General features: G+C 38.9%; 1 protein-coding gene across 3 annotated transcripts in view; it reads right to left on the reverse strand.

Moving 5' to 3' along the window:
- Window positions 1–6,794: 6,794 nt before the first annotated feature.
- LOC135706715 (guanine nucleotide exchange factor DBS) overlaps window positions 6,795–21,720 on the reverse strand; it is a 435,434-nt gene continuing 420,508 nt past the window's right edge. For all 3 annotated transcript variants that reach the window (XM_065228374.1, XM_065228382.1, XM_065228366.1), the window contains 6 exons: window positions 21,468–21,582; window positions 20,905–21,102; window positions 20,616–20,821; window positions 7,493–7,799; window positions 7,302–7,428; window positions 6,795–7,235 (listed from right to left, as the gene is read on the reverse strand). In XM_065228374.1, coding sequence (XP_065084446.1) covers window positions 7,129–7,235; window positions 7,302–7,428; window positions 7,493–7,799; window positions 20,616–20,821; window positions 20,905–21,102; window positions 21,468–21,582 — 1,060 coding nt within the window. In that variant the 3' untranslated portion in view covers window positions 6,795–7,128. The remainder of the gene's footprint in view (window positions 7,236–7,301; window positions 7,429–7,492; window positions 7,800–20,615; window positions 20,822–20,904; window positions 21,103–21,467; window positions 21,583–21,720) is intronic.

Raw genomic sequence — 21,720 nt, forward strand, 5'->3', positions numbered from 1 at the left:
AGTATATCTGCGAACGTTTGTAACAAACTATAGGTTAATCGAACAACTCGACAGAGCGAGCAAAGACCGAACTGTACTGCTTGACGTTCAAGCAGCTAATGTTGAGTTGAGTTGATCATAAGCTAATGCCATACAGCAGGGCTCTTTTATATCTTTTCAGGTTAAAGCAGAATGATGTGCTACCAAGTGGTATAAAAGCTACAAAGACTCCTCCCATTATGAGTATTTTGCTATCAAGTAGCGACACTGGTTTTTTTTTCCTTTTGCGTACACGGCAAATGAGAACGACCCAAATTTGAGTTTAGTTCACTCATAATCGCCAAAATTGGAGGAACTCAGCGATGAGTAAATTTGTCTCATGGTTTGCTGTGGAAAACCTAAAAAAATCTGCCACAAAATGAGGAAATTGACGAAAATTTTATTCAGTCTCGGAGTAGTACCAATAGACTGAGTGAATCCAATCTTTACTTTTCTCAAATTCTGGAATTTTTCCCTGGAAAATCCTGGAAAAACATGGGAAAACATGAGGCAAATTTACTCATCGCTGTGTTCCTGCACTTTATTTCTTATTTCTGAGAAAACTAAACTCAAATTTGGGTCGATCTCATTCGCCGTGATATCACCTTGAAAGATATCGGCGCCGGTGGTTAGCGTGATTACCTCTCACCCCAGCAGGCTTGGGTCCTATCTCAGTCGGCGCCACCGGCATGTTCTAAGGCATAACATCTCTGATCACGCCTTCCTTCGGGAAATAAAGCCGTTGGTCCCCGGTTGAGTTGATGGGTCGATTGGTAGGGTCCAGATGTGGGAGCTGCCTCCCTGGCATCGGTAGCATTGGAGCTCATTATGGAAAACAAATCTCGCGTCACTTTTCAATAGGTCCTATCTACACTGATCGATTCTCTTCATCGACTCTCTCTTTGGTAAATAACTCGGCTTCACAAATGGTTAGTGCCGTCTTCGTCGAATTAGATGCTAGATTGTTGCTTCTTCCATCGAAAATATCCGGCCGTGGCGATTTAATAATTTGTACCCCTGCTTCCAGTTTGATTACATGAGCATTTTGTGTAGTCGTTGGTTCTGAATATGGACAATTTGGATGAATTCTATTCCAACTCTTTACTGTAATAAGCTTGGTGGCCCTGAAAAGAGCCGTTTTGTTGCCAAAGTTGGTGATGATTTAACCTCCAAAAACCTAACAGAGTGCGTCTCTGTCACTTCAAAGCGTAGATGACATCCATGGCCGCTTACGCTTGGTGTGTTTAGTGTAGGTGACAGCATCACGGATCTCATTTTTCAGGAACACCTTTAGCACACCTCGTAAATCAGACCGAAGATACGTCAGACACAGCCACGGCGAGCCAGACGACGGATGGTGGTTATCTTGAAGAATTTGCGTTTGGTTCTGAATATGGCGATGAGTGTGCAAAATATTACGTAATTCCATCCTCCCTATCCGCACTCACCCAAGGATCGGCGGCGAATGCCACTTTGACTTGTTTCATCTACTTACTACTCTCTGACGACTGTGCTGGGGAAGCAGCATATGTAAGTAGGTAATTGGTGGATTTGTTAGTAAATTCGACGCTTCTGGACAATGCTGGACATTTACCAGTTTTTCAATAGTTTCTTGTTGTAGATGTTATCGATGCGTAGCCATATTTCTGATCGATTGGTGATAAAATTATCGAAATTGGATCAGGGGCAGCTGAGTTATTAACGTTCAAAATCTTTCTTAATTTGTTACATGTTCCATTTTCGGTTTTCACAAAGTGTACCCCCATATAGAAATCAAAGACGTAGTCCTACGTCAAAAACTAATCGTGGTTGTATCTCTTTTTCGTTTGCATGTAACACTATTTGATATTATTAACCGCACCGAGCGTTCATGCCGGGTGGTGAGCGAACTTGAAGAAGAAGAAGAAGAAGATGACTATACAGGATAAGTGGTACCATGACCCCCTTCTCGGAACGAGTGTATTGTTAATGGACCTGGTCTACGATTCAAAGTTGGATTCTGTGATGATAAGTATCACATAAAAGGTAAAAATAGGTAGGCATCATATTTATAGAAATGTAAGTATTATTGACAATAATCATAACTAGATGATATGCAAATTTATACTAGGTACCTGGATCAACGTTATTTAAACATGCGCATTCAATAGCAACGGCATCTAATTCTGCATTTTAAACCTACCCAACCCTTTTCCTTTCTACAATCCCTGAGCAGCTGGTTCATCATAAGTGTACCTCGCAGAACTTTTTTAACACCCATCGGTAAAGATGCTGTGTTGCTCACTCCTCTCCCCTTCCCTGGTGTATTATGGATGGTGTGAATTTTCACATCGGTGACATGGTCCCTGACCCCCTTGTACATCATAAAATGAAATGAAAATGAAAACTGCAATCACTCTCTCATACTGGAAATGTGCCACGAGCAAATTGGCACAACGACGCCTTATACGCTCTCTGACCCAAGAGCAAATCCATAAAGGACCATATTTCAAAAAGAAAGTCGCTATTGAGACGAAAACACTGTTTTGTTTGTTAGGCGAATTTTTAGCTAATCACTAGGCTAGGCCACAGAAGGAAAACGGCGTCTGATGATGCACATTTGCAATAATTTTTCTCTTTAAAAAAACAAAATGTTTATCATTGTTTATATTTATGCAGTACTCATTTTGAATCCATAAACAATGGAACTTAAATTACCCTCCCCTTTGCTGGAGGGATCAACGACGCTTAAATGATTTGATTGATGCCTTTTAACTATTGCTTTGTAAACCAATATGTTACTTTCTAATTTATAAATAAGATTTAATCACTTAAGTTATTAATTTAGCTATTGATTTATTACCTGTTTTTTGCTTTGTTTTGTTATATATCAGTGTTATCTCTATTTGGATAAGTTAATTATAATTAAAATAAGGTAATATGTTTTGATTGATTTCATATAATAACGAACATTTACAAGCTTACATATTTAACCATTTCTATTACATAATCAATAACCATTTTCTAGTTAGGTACCATGCATGAATGACGTAGCATTCTAAAGAAAGGGAGGTGGAGTTTTTAGAATTTGTGACGGACAAAGAAGGGAGGGGGGTTAAATCTAGTCAAAAATGTGCTGCGTCAATTTTGCATGGTTTGTCCCTTAGTAGGCAATCTATATCAGTCATTAAAGCGTACCTCTTAGAGTTAGAGTTGAAATACTAACACCAACTCTGATTGGAGGCGCCGGGAGGGTCCACTAAGGTTCTGCACTAACAATACTAATACTAACACAGAACCTGAAGCTAACGTCCAGCAGTTTCCAGTTTAATTTTTCTTCTATCTCCTCCTATACATACACATCTCACTCCTACTTTGATGCTATTGCTGTCGCAAACGCTCTCAATCTTTAGTCTATCTATGTTTATACTCTATTCATCTAAATTCTAGAAATTTATTTATTATATTTTAAATATTCGAATAACTAACCCAAAAACACTGAAGATAAACAAAGAAATGTATAACATTTTAAAATTATTTTCTTTAGAAATCATTAGGTAAATAGATCAGGACTCTAAATTATTCAAAATGGAAGTGATGAGATATAATGATGGAGCAATATTAGTAAGACTAATGGAAAGGGACGGACATTGTCAACTCTACGGCATGAACGGCCAATCTGAAGAACATTACAACTTAATGTGGGATCTGCGCAGAACCGTAGAAACCCACATAAGACAGCATCAAGAGAGATTGCGAGAAATATTGGAAACACAGAGGTACTGACGAAAATAAGGTATCTAGGAGCCTACATTACAAGCAGTTTAACTAGGAAAGAAACTACTAGAGAGAGAATAAGAAAAGCATACAGTGCTTTCTATAGTCTGACTTCGTTCCTAAGAGACCACAGCATAAGATGGGCAACAATAAAAAAAACTGTACCATACGCTAATCACTCCAATAGTAACGTACTCGATGGAAGTAGCGACTGTCCTCAAAAGCAATAGAAATTCGCTCCGCAGAATGGAAACCACCATGCTTACAGTGCTTAAGGTTCTAAGCTATGAAGCAAAACAGCATAACGATGTTCCTGGCAATAATGATGTACCATACATTGGCAGCCCAGAAGCAGTGTCACAAATTGACGATCATAATGAAAGAATGCAGTCACCTCAGCAGTCACAGCATATTGCAGTTAGGGAACTAGGGAATTACACCATCAACAACAAAATTAGAGTGGCACGGCTTAACTACTTTGGACATGCTGTAAGGAACACATCACAAGGAATACTAGGGAAAGCTCTCAATTATCGTGTATCAGGCAAAAAGAAACATGGACGACCTTGCTTCACCTGGAAAACAAGCATCAAACAGGACATCGAGAGAAGCAACAGCACTGTGAAGTATTGGATGGAAATTGCCAACAACCGACACGAATACAAAGCAGCAACAAAGAGATTGTTCAGTGAATTGATCGAATCAGAATATGAAGATTCAGAGGACGCATTTAGCTCAGAATACACTGAAAATGATCTACGACTATCAGACTTCGAAGGGTTCTCGGACAACGAAGAAGAGTCTTTTCACGGATTTGAAAATAACTAGATATTTGAAAATGTCATCGATGAATAGTTAAAAACTGCATACAATACAAGTTAATGTCTAAGTTAGAAATGAACAACGTAAAACTACATAATTCATATAAAATGTAAGTAAATCATCAATCGAATACGTAAGTAAATATACTTCAAATAAATAACATCAAATTGAGTCGCCAACTAATTCAGTTGAAACTAAACTGTTGACAATTGAAAGCATAGTCAACTTTAACATAATTTTGATAAAACATCCAGTTCACTTTAAAACAAACAAGTATGAAAGGAGATTGCTTAGAATAAAGATAAAAGTAATAAGCGCAATATTAAACGACATTAAATTTGAATCTGATACGGTAGGCCATATAACAGAGTCGATAGCCATTGCAAATCAACCATCTCTACCTGCTTATTTTCCTAACTTTCACTATTATTGCTGTTACTCTGACTATCCCCTATGTTCAACAGCTTTCCTTACTATCCGGTATCGTAAACAGGATTCATTTGACCCCTGTGGTTATTATTCTGTGATGCCAAATCTATACCTCTACCCTGGTGCAGTATGGACAGCGATTTTTCGCTGGTGACTTGGCCCTATGACCCCCTTCTGTGCTTGAAAATGAAAATGAAAATGAAATAAACAATGGAACGCCTAATTTAGCGTTTGATTAACGGTAACGGAAAAAGGGAAGTTGTCATCGTCAGTGCCGCAAGGCACACAAAAGGCTAGTCCACTTTATTCATAATTTTTCATTGAACAAACATTGTTCTCGTAATTTTTATTGTTAATTTGATTAACCAGCTGATTCCAATTTCAACTCTTTTCTTCGACCGTTTCTATACAAGCAAATGATTATTATTTTTTTTTGTTTTGTATAATGTATGTAATATTCATTCCAATACAATATTGCCGCTCGTTACGTTTTCTTTCAACACTTTTTGATTCACGTGTAAATGTGTGTGTGTGAGAGTGTGTACTGAAGCAGTACTCGAGCCAGTACCCGATAACTAGTTTTCCTTAGTAATTGATCTGCTGCACAAATTGGTTTCGAATACTCTTTGCCAATGTTTAAACAATTTCTGATTGCCAGCAGGCTAATACGCTGTGTTGTATAATGTCTGTAGAATCTAAACGCTAACAATTAATGGTACACAGTAAAAAAGTACAATTTTTTCCTCGCAAAATCTCCGAATTTTCGTTTTCTATAAAAGAAAGAAAAGCGACGAAACCGTCAATCCGCGGCCGTCGATTCCGAAATGTTTCGAAAATTAGGTACAAATACATTGTTCTAAATTGTTATATATTACTTTTCTGGCGTTCCGCTCACTTCTTATTCTGAGCAACAACAACTTAAAATTGGGAAAAATGTACAGGAAAAACGAGGGGAAATTTTTCACTTAACTCTAACCGAAGGAAACGTTTGCGAGACTTCACCCACAATTTCCTTTTCGCTTCACAATGTAAAGCCCGGCGATTAAGCCGCCGGGTCGTGAAGGAAAAGGAAAGAGGTAAATAAGGTACAACTGAACCAGAACAAAAAAAAAACTCAACAAGGTCTCCTCTAAAGTGTGTCTGTGTATTAACCAGAGATGAAACAAAAACAAAAATCAGTAAACTGTATTCACATTATTTCGAGAAAAAAAAACAAGTCTATCGAATAAATAAATAAATTAAAAACTATGAGACGGCTGAATTCAACCAGGGGTGAATCAAAGGGGGGTTGCGTCTGCTCATGCAATACAGCATCAGGAGGGGGTCGCTAGTTGGTGATTCTGATTATTGTTTCCGATGTTTTGTTTGTTTGATCTATCATTGGCTGGCTTCGTAATTTTGCGTTCGCGTAAAACAATACTTATTGAGAGCTAATAGACTTTGTTTTATACCGACGTTTGTTCAGTTTCACTGTTTTTTTTTTTGTGAGATTATCTTTTCTTATATGCTTTGGTTTACTCTACTTCAAACATTAAAGATGCTCAATATGGGGAGAACCTGGATTAGGCGTGTATGCAAGCGTACATTTCAAACATCATGGGTATCATGGATATCAGGGGTGCAGTTAAAGAAGGGGGCACAAGTAGAAAATCGATTGCAACAGACGGTGCTAGGAAAGTGGAAAATGCTTCTAGGAGGGACCTAACATTTGATCTACTTTTTGTAAGTTTTCCGGTTACTCGACCTCAACTCTATTCTACACGCCAGCGTTTTTAAATTTATTGCTAAATTTCACAATTAAATCTAACACACGGCAATGATTTCTCTATTATCCACCAACTTTCACTCCTTAGAGCCTATGCAGGTATGCTTTCAGTAGTGTATATTTTGGCTAGTTCAACAGAGAGTCTCTAGATTTGGTTGATTTTGTGTGTGGGTGTGTCTGATATGATGAGCCGGTTGAATGTACGATGATATTTAAGTTACGACGACGACGAAAATGTCCACTAGTGGATGAGATGAAAGTGATCCTTCTATAATAAATAGACATGCAATAATCCAACATTCTCACTTAAGCGGAATATACAATCCCCGAACTAATCTTTAATGTTCGTTCAGTTTGTCCTGGCTGCGAGCACCACGAAGTCTGGACGACTTTCGATTGATGGGCTCTAGGTATGCTGCCGGGGCCCATCCTTCTAGACTATTTCCTAAAATAATTTCGAAACAGAACGTGAAGAATATTATTCCGAAATAAGCTTCACATTCAAACCTACCGATAACTTTCACAAACCACCACCCGGCGCATCCGATCTTGAGCAGTTCCACAATATCACCTTCCTTCATCGATACCTCCGAGTTTCCCATTGCGCAATAGTCCGCCAGCGATACGAATTTATGACCCTACAAGTGAAACACAAATGATCATCCTCGAGGGGGGTTCACACAGTTCAGTTCGCCCGCTTACCGGCAGCACGCCATCCTCGCCGTGCGTGAACTCGTCCTCACTGTTGGAGTAGTCCGAGCTCCAGGCGTTCGTTTCCTGATTGTCGTGTTCGGACGAGGACGAGGAAATGCCCGTCGCGCTCATCATGCTGTCCTCGTTCAGGTGCGGTATGCGGGTGATGACGTCCTGCTGGTGCCCAATCGGATGGTGCTGAATGTTGGTGAGGCCCCCAGGGGGCATTGGTTGCTGCTGGTCGCAGCTAAGCGTCCGATTTGGTGTTCCGTGCATCGACGGCGGTATGTCCCAGGAAGCCGTGTGCCGCAGGGGTCTGTTGAGATACAGATGAAGGATTTAGTCGTGTGGTGCGATATAAAAGTTATAACATCACATTGAAGAATCACTTTGGAAAAATTCCAAATCCTTCTTGAATTTCAGTAAAACTATTTCACATTTATTGCGGAGAACAAACTTGGAATCACAATCGAAATATATTTGTACAGTGGGTAAAAGCTGCCCCAGATGTGCACTTATTTCGTGCCGCTGGTTTCAAGGGGTGTGAGATACCCCCCAAGTAACAATTCAAGCTGAACAGTAAGAACAGAAGCTGGTTATTGGATGATACAAAGCTGATTAACAGCAGGTTGAATATATAGTTGATTAGTAGTGGATGAAGCTTATTGTATCGCCATAATTCAACCTCAATAAGTTAACTGATCTAAAGATTGAACAAGCCTTATTTTAGCTTAACGCTACTCCACAAATAGGCAATGATGCACTACAAATATTTTGATAGCCTAATTCAAGACCAACAATTGAAATGGCCGTAACTCCATTTTGTAAACAAACCTTGTAAGGCCATTTTCTCGCGAACCGAAGTCCGCAAAGGCAAACCAACATAATGAACAAGTAGGGGAAATTCTCCTCTACCCGATTGTGGTTTAGGTTTGCGAATGAAGGTTTTGGTTTGCGAGAAAATGGCCTTACAAGGTTTGTTTACAAAATGGAGTTAAGGCCATTTCAATTGTTGGTCTTGAATTGGTTAAATGTAGTATTGGTCACTCGTTGTATTTTCGGCATTTTAGTTCTTCTAAATTCACTGCCCACCTTCCTAATCCCAAGAAGCGGCAGTAGTAGAGACAAGGTAGAGGAGCTTTTTAGGAATAGCTCCTGGTAGAAGTGGGCTGTGACGACGTAGGAAGTATTAACATCTGTGTTTTGTCCAGTTTTGTCTGTTATAAAGCTCGATTCAAAGTAAATCTGGACGCACGGTTTAATACACCACCGCGCCCCTGGTGGTTGGAACAAAAAACGTTTGACAGGCATTTGTTGATGTTTCATTGACGAAGAAATTGGTGAAAAGTTTTTCTCGATTGATCGACGCATCCCGAAATTACGCATCATGGAACTTGAGAAAAGAAAATTAATTGTGCACAAACATCTAGAGAACCCTTCGTGGTCTGCCTCAAAAATAGCAAAAGTGTTAAAATTCCCAAAGTCAATGACAATGATACTCTGAGTGTGCATAGAGCATCTATCATAAAAGTGGCACTAGGGACAAAGAGCTGAGGAGAGAGGTGTTGAAGTACGTGAAAAGTAACCCAGGTGTCTCCATACGTGATTTGGCAAAGAAATACAATTCCAACTTTTCCACCGTGCGTAACATCCTTTCAAGAGAAGGATATAAGTCTTTTTGTTGCAGTTAACATCCGAATCGCTCCCTGAAACAAAATTTAGTGGCCAAAAAGCGAGCACGATTACTATACGAACGAGTTTTGACGAAACTTGATGGCTGTATTTTAATGGATGACGAAACATATGTCAAAATGGATTATAAACAAATTCCTGGACGAAAATTTTACCTGTCAACTGGTCGTGGGGATGTCCCTTACAGGTATAAATTTGTTTTTGCTGATAAGTTTGCTCAGAAACTAATGATTTGGCAAGGAATCTGCAGTTATGGCCTAAAAACCAAGGTTTTCATCACATCTCACACAATGACGTCGAAGGTTTTACATTAAAGAGTGTCTGAAAAAGCGGATTTTACCCTTCATTCGGCAACAGAAGACCAACGTTATGTTTTGGCCGGATCTAGCCAGCTGCCACCACTCTAAGGAGGTACTAGAATGGTATGCTGCAAACAATGTTAATTTCGTCGCCAAAGAGATTAATCCTCCGAATTGCCCTGAGTTCAGACCGATCGAAAAATATTGGGCAATTGTCAAGCGAAAACTTCGAGGATGCGGTAAAGAAGTGACAAATGCACAACAAATGCGTTTAAAGTGGAATAAGTTCGCCGGTACAGTGTCACCAGCGACTGTGCAGATCATGATGGCATCGATCACAAGTAAAGTGCGACAGTTCGTTCGAAACGTCGAAATGTAATAATTTGTTATATATCGTTTATGTTATGTTGTTTAATTCTTGAGTTATGATCACTTGAATGCGTCCAAATTTACTTTGAATCGGGCTTTATTGCACTGAAGCACAGACAAACAGACATAACACTCACAATCACATTCATCGGAAATAATGTTTTAGTTGGGAATGTGTTTGCATTTGTCATGGTGGCGCCACTGAAGCATTGAGCAAGCCACCAGATTTCGAACTTATCAGTGATGCCAGTTCTTTTTCACATCTAGATAGTAGATGTCAGCTCTTGACAATGATAAGTGGTAAGGCATCCCACTGGAGACACATACCACATCTGACGAATACAGAAAAAAAAGTTGTTGAATATTACATTGAAAGTGCTGCACATTAGTCATTCCGTTCCTAATATTACGCTGCACGATTAACACAGAATTCAAGAACAAACTATGTTGTAGACTGTAATATTCTATCAACTTTTACCCCTTTTACCAGTTATTGATGTTCAATACTTCACCATGAATTTCATTGATTGATACATATTATATTTTTTTTTGCTGCACACACATTAAAGTTATGATCGGTGGTAGAAAGGGCACTAATTAGTGATGCATTACCTCGTTTAAAAACTTGCTTCCAGCAAAAGAAAAAGCACACTAAACAAACAAATCAAATCCCTAAAAAAAGTCTTAGCTTCTGTGATTTTTTCCTACGGATCCGTATTTCTGCTATCAATTCTATAGATCTACGGAAAATTTAGTAGAACCAACATCACTGACTTCCATCTGTTTTGTTTTTATTCAACATAGCTGACGCGTTGACAGAACGAGGGAAAAGCAACTGGTGAAAAAATGGCATGAACGAGGGATGCTCTAGTTGCACATCAATGCTTGGGAATGTGGATGATAGATGGTGCTAATACGCTTGACGATATTTTTTGCAAGAATTTTCTTCTAAGAGTTATGTCTGTTTGTCTATGACTGAAGTTTCAGACCACATTCCAAAAATATAACTCAATTATGCACTTAAATAGCTTCCACATGACCATCGAAATAAATCGCGCACTTGTGTCTACATTGTGTTAGCTACACTTGAAAATGAGAGGAATGTTTAACCTCTATGGTTTTACTGTCACCAATTGTTGTTTACAATTCTGCATTGCTGTATAATACTCTTCCGGTTGCTGTTATTCAACTTAAATTTGACGTGTTTCAAGTTAAGGTATTATTGCCACACATATGCTTAAGTGGTCTGCCTGTTCGAATCCCGAAATGCAAAGGTAATTTTTAGACTTATAATAACAATATAAGTATGTAAATCCAATTAATCAGCACCTTATTGCAGTCCCATAAAAATATATATAAGATATGAAGCGGTCTTCCATTATTATGTTTTTTTTTAAATAAAACTAGAAGGCTGAACAAGGGTTGGAAAAGACTGTTATTGAATGCCTTAACAAGCTTATAATTTATATAACTGTTAAGCTTTCGGCTGATTATAATCACCAGATTTAGATGTTTAAAAGCTGAACAAAGGTTAACGTGGTCTATGTACAACAATTCTAGATAGAGCTGGAATTAGGGCGTAACAGCTTTTGTAAACAATGACTTCTCTCGACGATTTCTCGGAAGTCATGGCTCTCCCTGGCAAATTGACATCACCATCGAGTAGAGGAAGACTTCTCCTACCCGATGGATATGTTGGTTTGTGTAGGCGTGCCTTGAATTCCGAGAAATCAACAAGAGAATTCATTGTTTACAAAGGCTGTTACACCCTAATTCCAGCTCTATCTAGAATTATTCAAACTCAGGCTGAACTAAAATCGATTAAACAACACTTGTTAAGCATATAATTGGTACCTGCTGTTCTTATGTACAACAATCCGAGGAATCGAATGCCTCTGGATTTATCTTGCGCAGACTATTGGAAGTGCCTCATTTTGACCGTTTCAGTTGAAATTAGAAGCTATTTGGCTTTATATGCGACTGTCGGTTATCGACAGCCATAAAATGCAGTGGTAGAAACCCAAGGAAATAAATTAAATCTAATCTCATACTGTGCAGACTAAAGAGAGAGCCTATTTTTCTCCATTTTCCTGGTAAACTCTTTATTTAAGGGTAATTATTAACAGATTTACAAACTGCCACTAGATTTCAGATATAGAACACATAATTTCTTATGTAAAAAGCATTGAAGTCTTGATAAAATTTCCAGACGACTTTATGCAGTTCTTAAAACACATGAAAGACTTTGGAATAATTTCGAAGCTGCCGTGTTCCATATGAGAGAAAATCTGACAGATGCGATATGCATAATGGAATACTTGGATATCTTTAGAATGATACCTGATTAATATGAAGTCCCTAAAAAACCTCCTGAGGTTTTCCGAGATCTCTTATCACTTGGAGTTATTTCAAATTATTACTGAGCAACCTGGAATCTTTGAGAATATCTTGGAGATGTACTTTGAATTGTTGAGCAACTGAAGATTTTCAGAATGATACCCGATCAAGCTGAAGTCTAAAACAAATATCTCGAGGATATTTTGGAAATCTATGCTTACCTGAAGGTCTTTTGAATAATTTCTGAGCAACCTGGTACCTTGAGTGGATATCTGGGACATATGATTTGAATTGATGCGCAGTTTAAGCAACCGGTTCGCACTCGTGTTTATTTCAGTTACCATGGGGACGTAATTTGTGATTAGCCCCGGTCCCTTTCAAATTGTATCATTATTTATGTACGGCCTTAAATTTGAAATGACGTTTCACACATCTAGTGATGGCCGATTTTCATTCGAATAATCGATTGACGAACCGAAAAGTAAAATACTTGTAACCGGTTATATCATGCTGATATAAGCATTAACTGCTCCAGAGGATCATCACCCATCGTTTTAAACATATGCTGCACTCTCATTGGTGGAAAAATGACAGCACAGCGAACAAAAAAAAAAACGATTAGATGTAAATCGAATAATTTATAAAATGGGAAATCTCTGACTTTGGTGTGATTTTTTTTTGTGATAAAAAAGAGCGCAAAATTTCATCTCTACCAAGGGGCAGCAAAACCACAAAATTACCTTGCATACGGGGGGTATTTATTGGATGAAAGGGACCGTGAAAGAGGACACTAAAATAGAAAGTTTTTCTTCCGACTGTTTCATCTTAGTATTCGTCTTTGGTTTAGGGTCTTCAGAATGATACATGATCAAGCTGAAGTCTTGAACAAATATTTTGAGAACTTTTTGGATACCTTTTTTGCAGTGAAAAGTGTCGACTAAAATATAAATTTCAAGTGCATCTTGAGTGCCAGTGCGATTGTTCACGTTTATGCTTGTTAGTGTGCCGCGTTAAGTTATTTTCGTGAATATTAAAACAATTGTGAAACTGTGTCAAGTGCTCCACTTGCATTCATGCTACAATAGACCGATACGCGCGCTTTTCTTCTCATCTCTACGCCACCTTCCAGCAGACTTCAGAAGCTTGGATCGTAAATTGAAGCTTTCGATCTAAACGCTGCCTACATTTTGGCGCATTTCATTCTCCACCTCATCTACCGTTGAACTGCAGCACATTTGTCAACAATGGTGCAGCCTATAAAATGTGACGCATCACCTTGCTTCGGTAGCTTTGCGCGCAGTGGCAAAATGAATTGTGCGAGATGCCAGAAATCATTCTATCTTGGATTGGATTGGATTGACCACCAACCAATACAAATTCGTTCGGGATTGTCCTGGTGCTGTTCGGTTGTGCCTAATTTGCCGTAATACTACCGATTCCGATCAATCTGCAGCCTATTTTTCGTTCAGCCTTATCGTCCGTAATACGCCTGGTTGGACGCCAGATCGAAGTCATTGTTTCAAGCGTGCTCCCAAGACGTACATGATGATCACAGCAAGGATCACAGCCGTAACATCGTGGAGGAATTGTAGCTCGAATAGAGAATAAGCATAGACGAGATAATAAAACCCAGCCGTTGTTCCCGATGAGGACACCGTAAGATAATAGTAGGTAGAAAATTTGTATTGTTTAGCTTTAAGAAAATCTATATAAACCTATATTTTTTAAGAAATAAATAAGTACACTAGAAAAGTTCACGGTGAGAGGTTGATTAAGGAACTAAAAGAACTCCTTTATTTTGTTTAAATCAGTTTGGTGTCGACTGACACAATGGTCTTATCACAGACAGATAGACAGACATAACACCAACCGGTCAGCACTCGTGTTCTTTTTCAGTTACGTTACGTGTGGGGACGTAATTTGTGATAAGCCCTGGTTCCTTTCAATTCTTTTCATTATTTATGAACGGCCCTTATATTTGAAATGGCGTTTCATACACTCTAAAAAATCTTCACGTCCGATTTACGTGAAATATCACGTACCTGATCTGTATTCAGAAAATCTCAAATGTTACGTGATGTTAGTAACTTTGACCTGCATTGCATGTCATGTCCACTAAAAATGTTGGTGAAATCGACCGCATATTCACGTAAACAGATTTCGTGTATTTGTGTTTGTGTGTTTGGGACTTCGATATTTCCGCAAAACGGGATTTACGTGATTTTCAGGTACGCAAACAAAATCAATATGGCGTCACCGAGCGTGGTGGAAGAACACTTCAAAGATTCAAAATTTTCCAGCAGCTTGCTGCAAATATTGGACGGTAATTTGATTCTATTACATTAATTGATTTATGATTATATGTCGCATTTTTCTAGTTTTATAATTTCAGATGGTGACATCAGCATTTTGAGTCTGCAAACCTCGCTGCAAACAGTTGTTAAAATTTTGTCAGAAATAAAAAAAAAACTCATACACATTTCTACATTATAATAATCAATTAGTCAATAATTTACAATTTTATGAGTAGATATAAGCATTAATTTCAACACGTGGATTTTTTATCTACCCGATAAAATTGCATAATATTGACTGCTTTTATATATATACGTTCCATTATTATCATTCAAAATTCACGTACAAATTACGTGAAAAGCATTTTAAACAAAACGGAATGTCACGTAAAAGTCTCCAGTTGTCCAGTAGTTTTCAGCCCGATTTCACGTAAGCAGTATGTGAAAATCAGGTCTTATTTACCTGACTAATCACGTAGATAATCGAAGCTGGATTTTGATCGGCTACGTGTAATTCCGGTAAAAGTTACGTGAAATATAGGGTGGACGAAAACCACCTATGTTTTCACGATGTCCAATTTTTAATTGAATAATCGATTAATCGAATAACGAACCGAATAGTCTAATATTTGTAATCGTTTATATCACGCATTAACTTCTCCAGATGATCATCACTCATCGTTTCAAACATGTTCTGCACTCTCATTAATGGAAAAATGACAGCACAGCGAACAAAAAATAATCGATTAGTTGTTAATCGATTAATTAAAAAATGAGACATCTCTCGCGCAACACGAGAAAAGGACCTATGATTGTTGATCCCATTCAGTGTAGTGTTTCAGGCTCAAGCTAACATCTTCTTCTATCGAACTGTGCTGCGAGCCGAGGGGTACGCACTAGTCCTTCTATGGAGCCTGTTGACCAAACATTTAAAATCTTGCCATTACTGAATTAATTACTTTAAATACACTCTTAATTTAATCAAATACCTACTTTAATTACTGACAAAATTCTGCATTTTAATTATTTTCAATACATATAAATTATTTGTCATTACATTAATTATCGTTAGTTATTTGTTAATAACTGTCAATACCGCTAAAAGTATTTAAATTCAAATTATTACTGTCGCCAAAATATTTAAATTGCTACGATGTATTTAAAAAATTAGCGCACTCATACCTGGAAGGGCGCGCCAGAAAGTCGATGAAGAGAATCGATCAACGAGGATAGGCCCTTTTCAAATGTTACGCGAAAATCTCTGATTTTAATGTGATTGTTTTGATAAAAAAGCGCAAAATTTCAACTCTACCGAGGGGCATCATAGCCACAAAATTACCTTGCATACGAGGGGTATTCATTGGATGAAAGGGACCGTGAAAGAGGACACTGCAATATAAAGTTTTTCTTGCGGCTGTTTCATCTTAGTATTCTTCTTTGATAACACGCTCAATTTGTTCATCGAACACGCATTTTTAAATGTTTTTTAGTTGGTAGCTGAGTACTGCGGACTCACTCAAGGTGCTTGTCACTTGGGAGCCAGTGTGAACTGTCAAAGCGGGTGCCAAACATTCGGAAGCAGCAACAGTTACTGTTCTTATCTACCGTCAAGCAATGTAATCTCATAAACATGATCTATACTTTTTCATAACACATTCTTAATTTTAAGCTCAAAGATAAAAACCTACAGGCTCAGTGATGAAAGTATAAAAACCAGCATAATTTTTATGAGGCAGCTGAGTTTTCAATTACAGTAAAACAATCCTTTACGAAACACGTATGTAAACAAACTTTGATAGAGGGGGGCTCGAGCACTCCTGGCTCAGAGCTTTTGGCGGGAATCAACTGAGAAAGAGCAAACCAGTTTTAAACTTGAGAAAATTTTCAAGCAGTTGGCTTGCAAAATAAAATTGGTCGACTCCGCAGTACCCAGGTTGGTAGTACCAACAATCAATACGAAACTAACGATTTTAAATTGGCTCACTACTTGACTAGCCTCTTGGTCCCAAGCATACGATTAACGTACCCCATTCTAGTCAAAATTCTAGTACTACACTATGTTTGTTTTGATTCGCTATGAAAGTTTGACAGATAAAATGAGGGGTTAGTGGATTTTCCTATGTTTCAAGGGGCAATTCGATTAGCTTGGGACCGAAGATAGTACCAGAGCCGAGCCAAAAAGTTGAGCTCGTTTCATCGGGACCTTCTGGTCTTAGAGTTACCTCTATGGTAGTACCGTCACCGACAAACCGACATGAATGACCAAACAAAGTACCATCAAATTTGTGATCAAAGCACACAACTGACATCTGCCGCCGTGTTCGCGAAAAATGTGTATCCTAGCCACGAAAACCCATACAAAATGTATGAGTTGGTTCGTGTCTAATCTATGCCGGGCAACTTTTTATTATCTAGATAACAAATTTATATGGTTTTGACAGATGGGATCGCTGCACATTTGAATCCGCCGTTATGGATTCTCGATCAAGAGTTAAGTTTAACTTTCATGTCGGTTTGTCGGTGGTACCGTCAACTGTGACGCGCATAGTAAATTCCCTTGCGTTTGACGTTTACACGCTACCGCCATCTGTTCAGCGTACTGCCCATCACAGTATAGGCGAATCCAAAAGAAACTAAGCGATCGTTTCAGCCTCTGGCGGTTAAAAGGGGAACCCCAAAAGAGTGATGAGGGTGGAAATTTTCACCGTGAAGCATATAGGGAGAGGACAATATTTTCACCTTTCCTGATTATAGTGAGAGAGAGAAGGATTAGTAATTTCCATTTAATTCCACTACCTCATTTGCTTATCCTTGACAGATACGCGTATTTCGTTTACAATGTGCAGACTTCTTCAGTGTCTTGTACTAATACTCGACTTACGACCAGTCGAGTATTAGTACAAGACACTGAAGAAGTCTGCACATTGTAGACGAAATACGCGTATCTGTCAAGGATAAGCAAATAAGGTAATGGAATTAAATGGAAATTACTAATCCTTCTCTCTCTCTCATTATACAGGTATTCCACTAAGACGCCCACATTCATCAGGTTTCCTGATTAATTTATCCACCGCAGGTGCTTAAAATCATCATCCACGTGGAATATTTTGTTTTCTGTATCGGGTTTGCAGTGATCTGGCTGGTGCTTTCATATATTTTTGATGAGAAAAATTAAGATTTATTAAATTGTCCCTGCGGTTATAATCATCCGGATTTTTAATGTGTGGTTATTTCAGCTGTAAATCAGTTCAGCTCTGTAGATAATCGAAAAATAAGACCACTCCCGATGGAAATTTGCAAGTTGTGCAATGAAATCTCGCGTAACATTTGAAAAGGGCCTATCCTCGTTGATCGATTCTCTTCATCGAGTTTCTCTTTGGTTTACCACGGCAACATAAAAGAATTTCTCGCTAAGCTCGCAGCACAGTTCGACAGAAGATGATGTTAGCTTGCGCCTGCAACAACACACTGAATGGGAAATTCATTTGCAGTCGGGTTATTCGCTAAAGAGAAAATCGACGAAGAGAATCGATCAACAATCATTGGCCCTTTTCTCGTGTTGTGCGAGAAATGTACATTGTTTTGAGTTTTGAAAATCGTCATTATGATGTACACAAATGGATTGGATGACATTTTCTTTAAAAATTGTATATAGTGCCATTGATAGTGCATGGAAAGAGCCTACCCGGAAGATCATAACCGCTGGAACAATTTAATAAATCTTAATTCAAACTGAACATTGCATTAGGTTCTAAGTAACATTGATCGATTCTCTTTGTCTCTTTCGTTAATAACTTGAGCACATAACCGTGTCTTGTTGTGTTTGTCGTATTAGACGCTTGATAAAAGCTTCTTTTATCGATTTGAGTGCTAAAAATACCTGGGAATGTCTTTACATGGCCTTAGGGATACAAAGAGAAAGTCGACGAAGAGAATCTGTCAATGTTACTTAGGACCTAATGCAATGTTCAGCTTGAATTTTTCTCATCAAAATATATGGAAGCACCAGCCGGATCACTGCAAACCCGATACAGAAAACAAAATATTCCACGTGGATGATGATTTCAAGCACCTGCGGTGGATAAATTAATCAGGAACGGTGACAATATTTTCCTCTTCCTACACTGAACCAAAACATCCGCAATACTTCGAATGATTATTGCATTGCTCGAGCCCTTTAACAATATATATTCGAATTTCGGATGATTTTCTTATGGTTGAATTCGTCGTCAGATGATGAACATCCATATGACTGTCATCCAAATACAGGATGATTTTGGTTTGAAAATTAGCTATAAAACATACGGCACTCAGAGGACAAATATTTAAGAATAGTGTGACATGCAAGTGCTTTTAATTAGATTTATAATTTTACTATCTACAATTCATACTGAATAGCCATAATAAGCTATTCCATTATGGACACAAAAAATTTTCGTGGTGGAGAAAACCTCCTCCACCACGAATTAGCCAAACATTGGTTTTCATCCTTTACCTATGTTCGTAACAGCTCTGATAGCGATGCATATCCTTCCACCTCGTTTGTCAGCTCCGATCAGCAAATGACGCTCGATAGAATTATTTACATCATCGTTTTGAATGATTTTCGTTATGGGGCTGAACCAATAACATATGCATTTCCATTTAGTATGACAGTCATTCTGCAGAGAGCATTACGCATTTCAACTGAAGGCCCGGTTTCTTCTCATAACAATTTTCATCCTGTAGTCGATAGGAAAATCATCTGATTTCAAATCAACCGTCATCCGGTAGCAGCTATCATTCGAAAAAGCGATTTCGGTGTTTTGTTTTGAATGGTCTGAGGTTTCATTCGATCAGAGGATGATGTTTGTGTACAGTGTATGCTTCACGGTGAAAATGTCCGCCCTAATCGCTCTTTTGAGGGTTCCCCTATTAACCGCCAGGGGCTGAAACCTCGCGTAACATTTGAAAAGGGCCTATCCTCGTTGATCGATTCTCTTCATTGGCTTTCTCTTTGGTTTACCACGGCAACATAAACGAATTTCTCGCTAAGCTCGCAGCACAGTTCGATAGAAGATGATGTTAACTTGCGCCTGGAACAACAAACTCAATATGAAATTAATTTGCAGTCGGGTTATTCGCGAAAAAGAAAATCGATGAAGAGAATCGATCAACAATGATAGGCCCTTTTCTCGTGTTGCGCGAGAAACGATCGCTTAGTTTCTTTTGAATTCGCCTATACTGCCGCTCTTCGCATGTCGGTCCCATAGTCGTTTTTGTCAAAACTGAGTTTTTCAATGCAAATGGTAGCTAATTACCCATATTTTCATAATACTGGATGAACTCATCAACTTTGTTCTGAAAAAGTTTGGAAAGACAGTCACATTGGTTGTCCCATCACATAAGAATCAATGGTACGAAGCAAACTTAAAACGCAATTTTCTCGGCTTGCCGATTTTCGCCATGGGACGGACATGCGAAAAGCGGCAGTATATTCGAACCACAAAATACGCAGCAGCTGTTTTATATGAAACGTTGCATACCTTTAGGCGTTATCAAACCAAGAGTCGACATGTGATCCAATTATTGAACATTAATATTGTTTCTGTAATTTTTTCATGTTTGATAGATGTATTGCAATTGATCGTTAGATAACAGAATAACCAACCGTTTCCTGTACATATTACTTAGTTTATTTGCATTTTGAGCTAGTAATAGCTTATTTTACAACTGAGGATTATTAGCTGAAAAATTAAGGATTCGGCCGAAATCATGTGCACCATGTTATCAACATTTAAAACATGTTTTATAACAATATTTCTAATACTTCTAGTATGAGAAACACAATTTTTTTTCATTCAACAATTGATCACTGATTATCATGTCACGATGATCGGTAAACGACATGGTTATGGATAAATGCTACACAGTAAACAATGTAAAATGTGCAACAATTGGCAGCTGGTTGGGTAGACCAGGCGTCCACTACTAGTGTGGCGACGTTGTGGCATCATAAACATCATGTCGTTGTCGGACACGGTTTTTTTTTTAATACTAGCAGATGCCACACCGCCGCTAAATCAGTGGACTCCTTGCCTAAACGGTTTACAAACACCACCTATAAATAGCTCACGAGCGAAGACCAAATTGCGTACTCACTTGTGATTCAGTCCGTACTGTTTGATCTTCTCCCCCTTGAGCTCCTCGAGCTGATTGAGCAGCACCCGTTTGATTTCCGCCACCCACTTGTTCTTGATTTCGACCGTGTTGGCCTGTATCGTGTGCACCTCCTGTCGACCTTGGAGCCACACTTCGAACCTCCGTGGGTCGCCCCGTACCGATTCCGTTAGACCGATTTGGGACATCTAAAAGCAAGCAAACAAGGGCAAAAGCTCATTCATTAGTCAAGAAGTGCACCGAGGTGTGGCGGTTGGATGGGGCATCAGACCTGAAGCCAGTGTTTGAACTGGTAGGTACTCTTGTTGTGGCCGGTTTTCGAGCCTTGCTTGCAGAACAGCATCGCTTTCTGGTATAGGAATATGTGCCGATGTTGAGTTTTCAGTCGCAACCGGAGATCTTTCTTGCTTTCGGTCCACAATTGAAACGAATCCTGCATCAGTAGTTCACCCTGCTGGGAGAGGTCGGCCTACGGAGGCGTGAAAAAAGAAATTTGCTTTTTGTTTTTGGAACTTACCCGTTGGTTGTCATTTTTGCAGTGGTAATGACCCTGCTTTGGATTAAGGAGAAAGGAGCAACCTTAAAGGTGCATTACTATCGCTCCTAAATCCAACCCTCGTTAACTCCCTGAGTTAGTGCGTGGTGATAAACGCAATATGCAAATGAGATGTTTATGGTAGCGGCTGATGAAAGCCAGTTCCGGCCATCATCGGCCGGGTTCATCGGTTTGCATTTGGTAAGGTGAATGATGAGGGAAAATGGTGGGGGGGACAGCGATAAGCGAAAGCCGTTGTGTGGACACATTGCTGTACGCTGAAACGCTGCTCTACTTACCGGAAAACCAGTTATTGCAATCTGATGCATCGAATCGTTGACGCACTTGAGCACCACCAGCATGCAGTCCAACGCCTTCTGCAGCTCCCGGGAACACGTTCCGGTGTCACTGAATCTAGATAGTTTTCAGAGAGGATATTTCGATTTCACGGACAAAGCAAGACATTCGGGATCACAATCACCAGAGAAAGAGGCGCGGGAGGAAAAATATAAACATAAACGACATAAAAAGAAACATTAGCGAATTGTGGAA

This window comes from Ochlerotatus camptorhynchus, unplaced genomic scaffold, assembly GCF_037179485.1.
Source record: "Ochlerotatus camptorhynchus isolate MF236.1 unplaced genomic scaffold, CSIRO-AGI_Acam_v1.1 ptg000023l, whole genome shotgun sequence".
NCBI lineage: Eukaryota > Metazoa > Arthropoda > Insecta > Diptera > Culicidae > Ochlerotatus > Ochlerotatus camptorhynchus.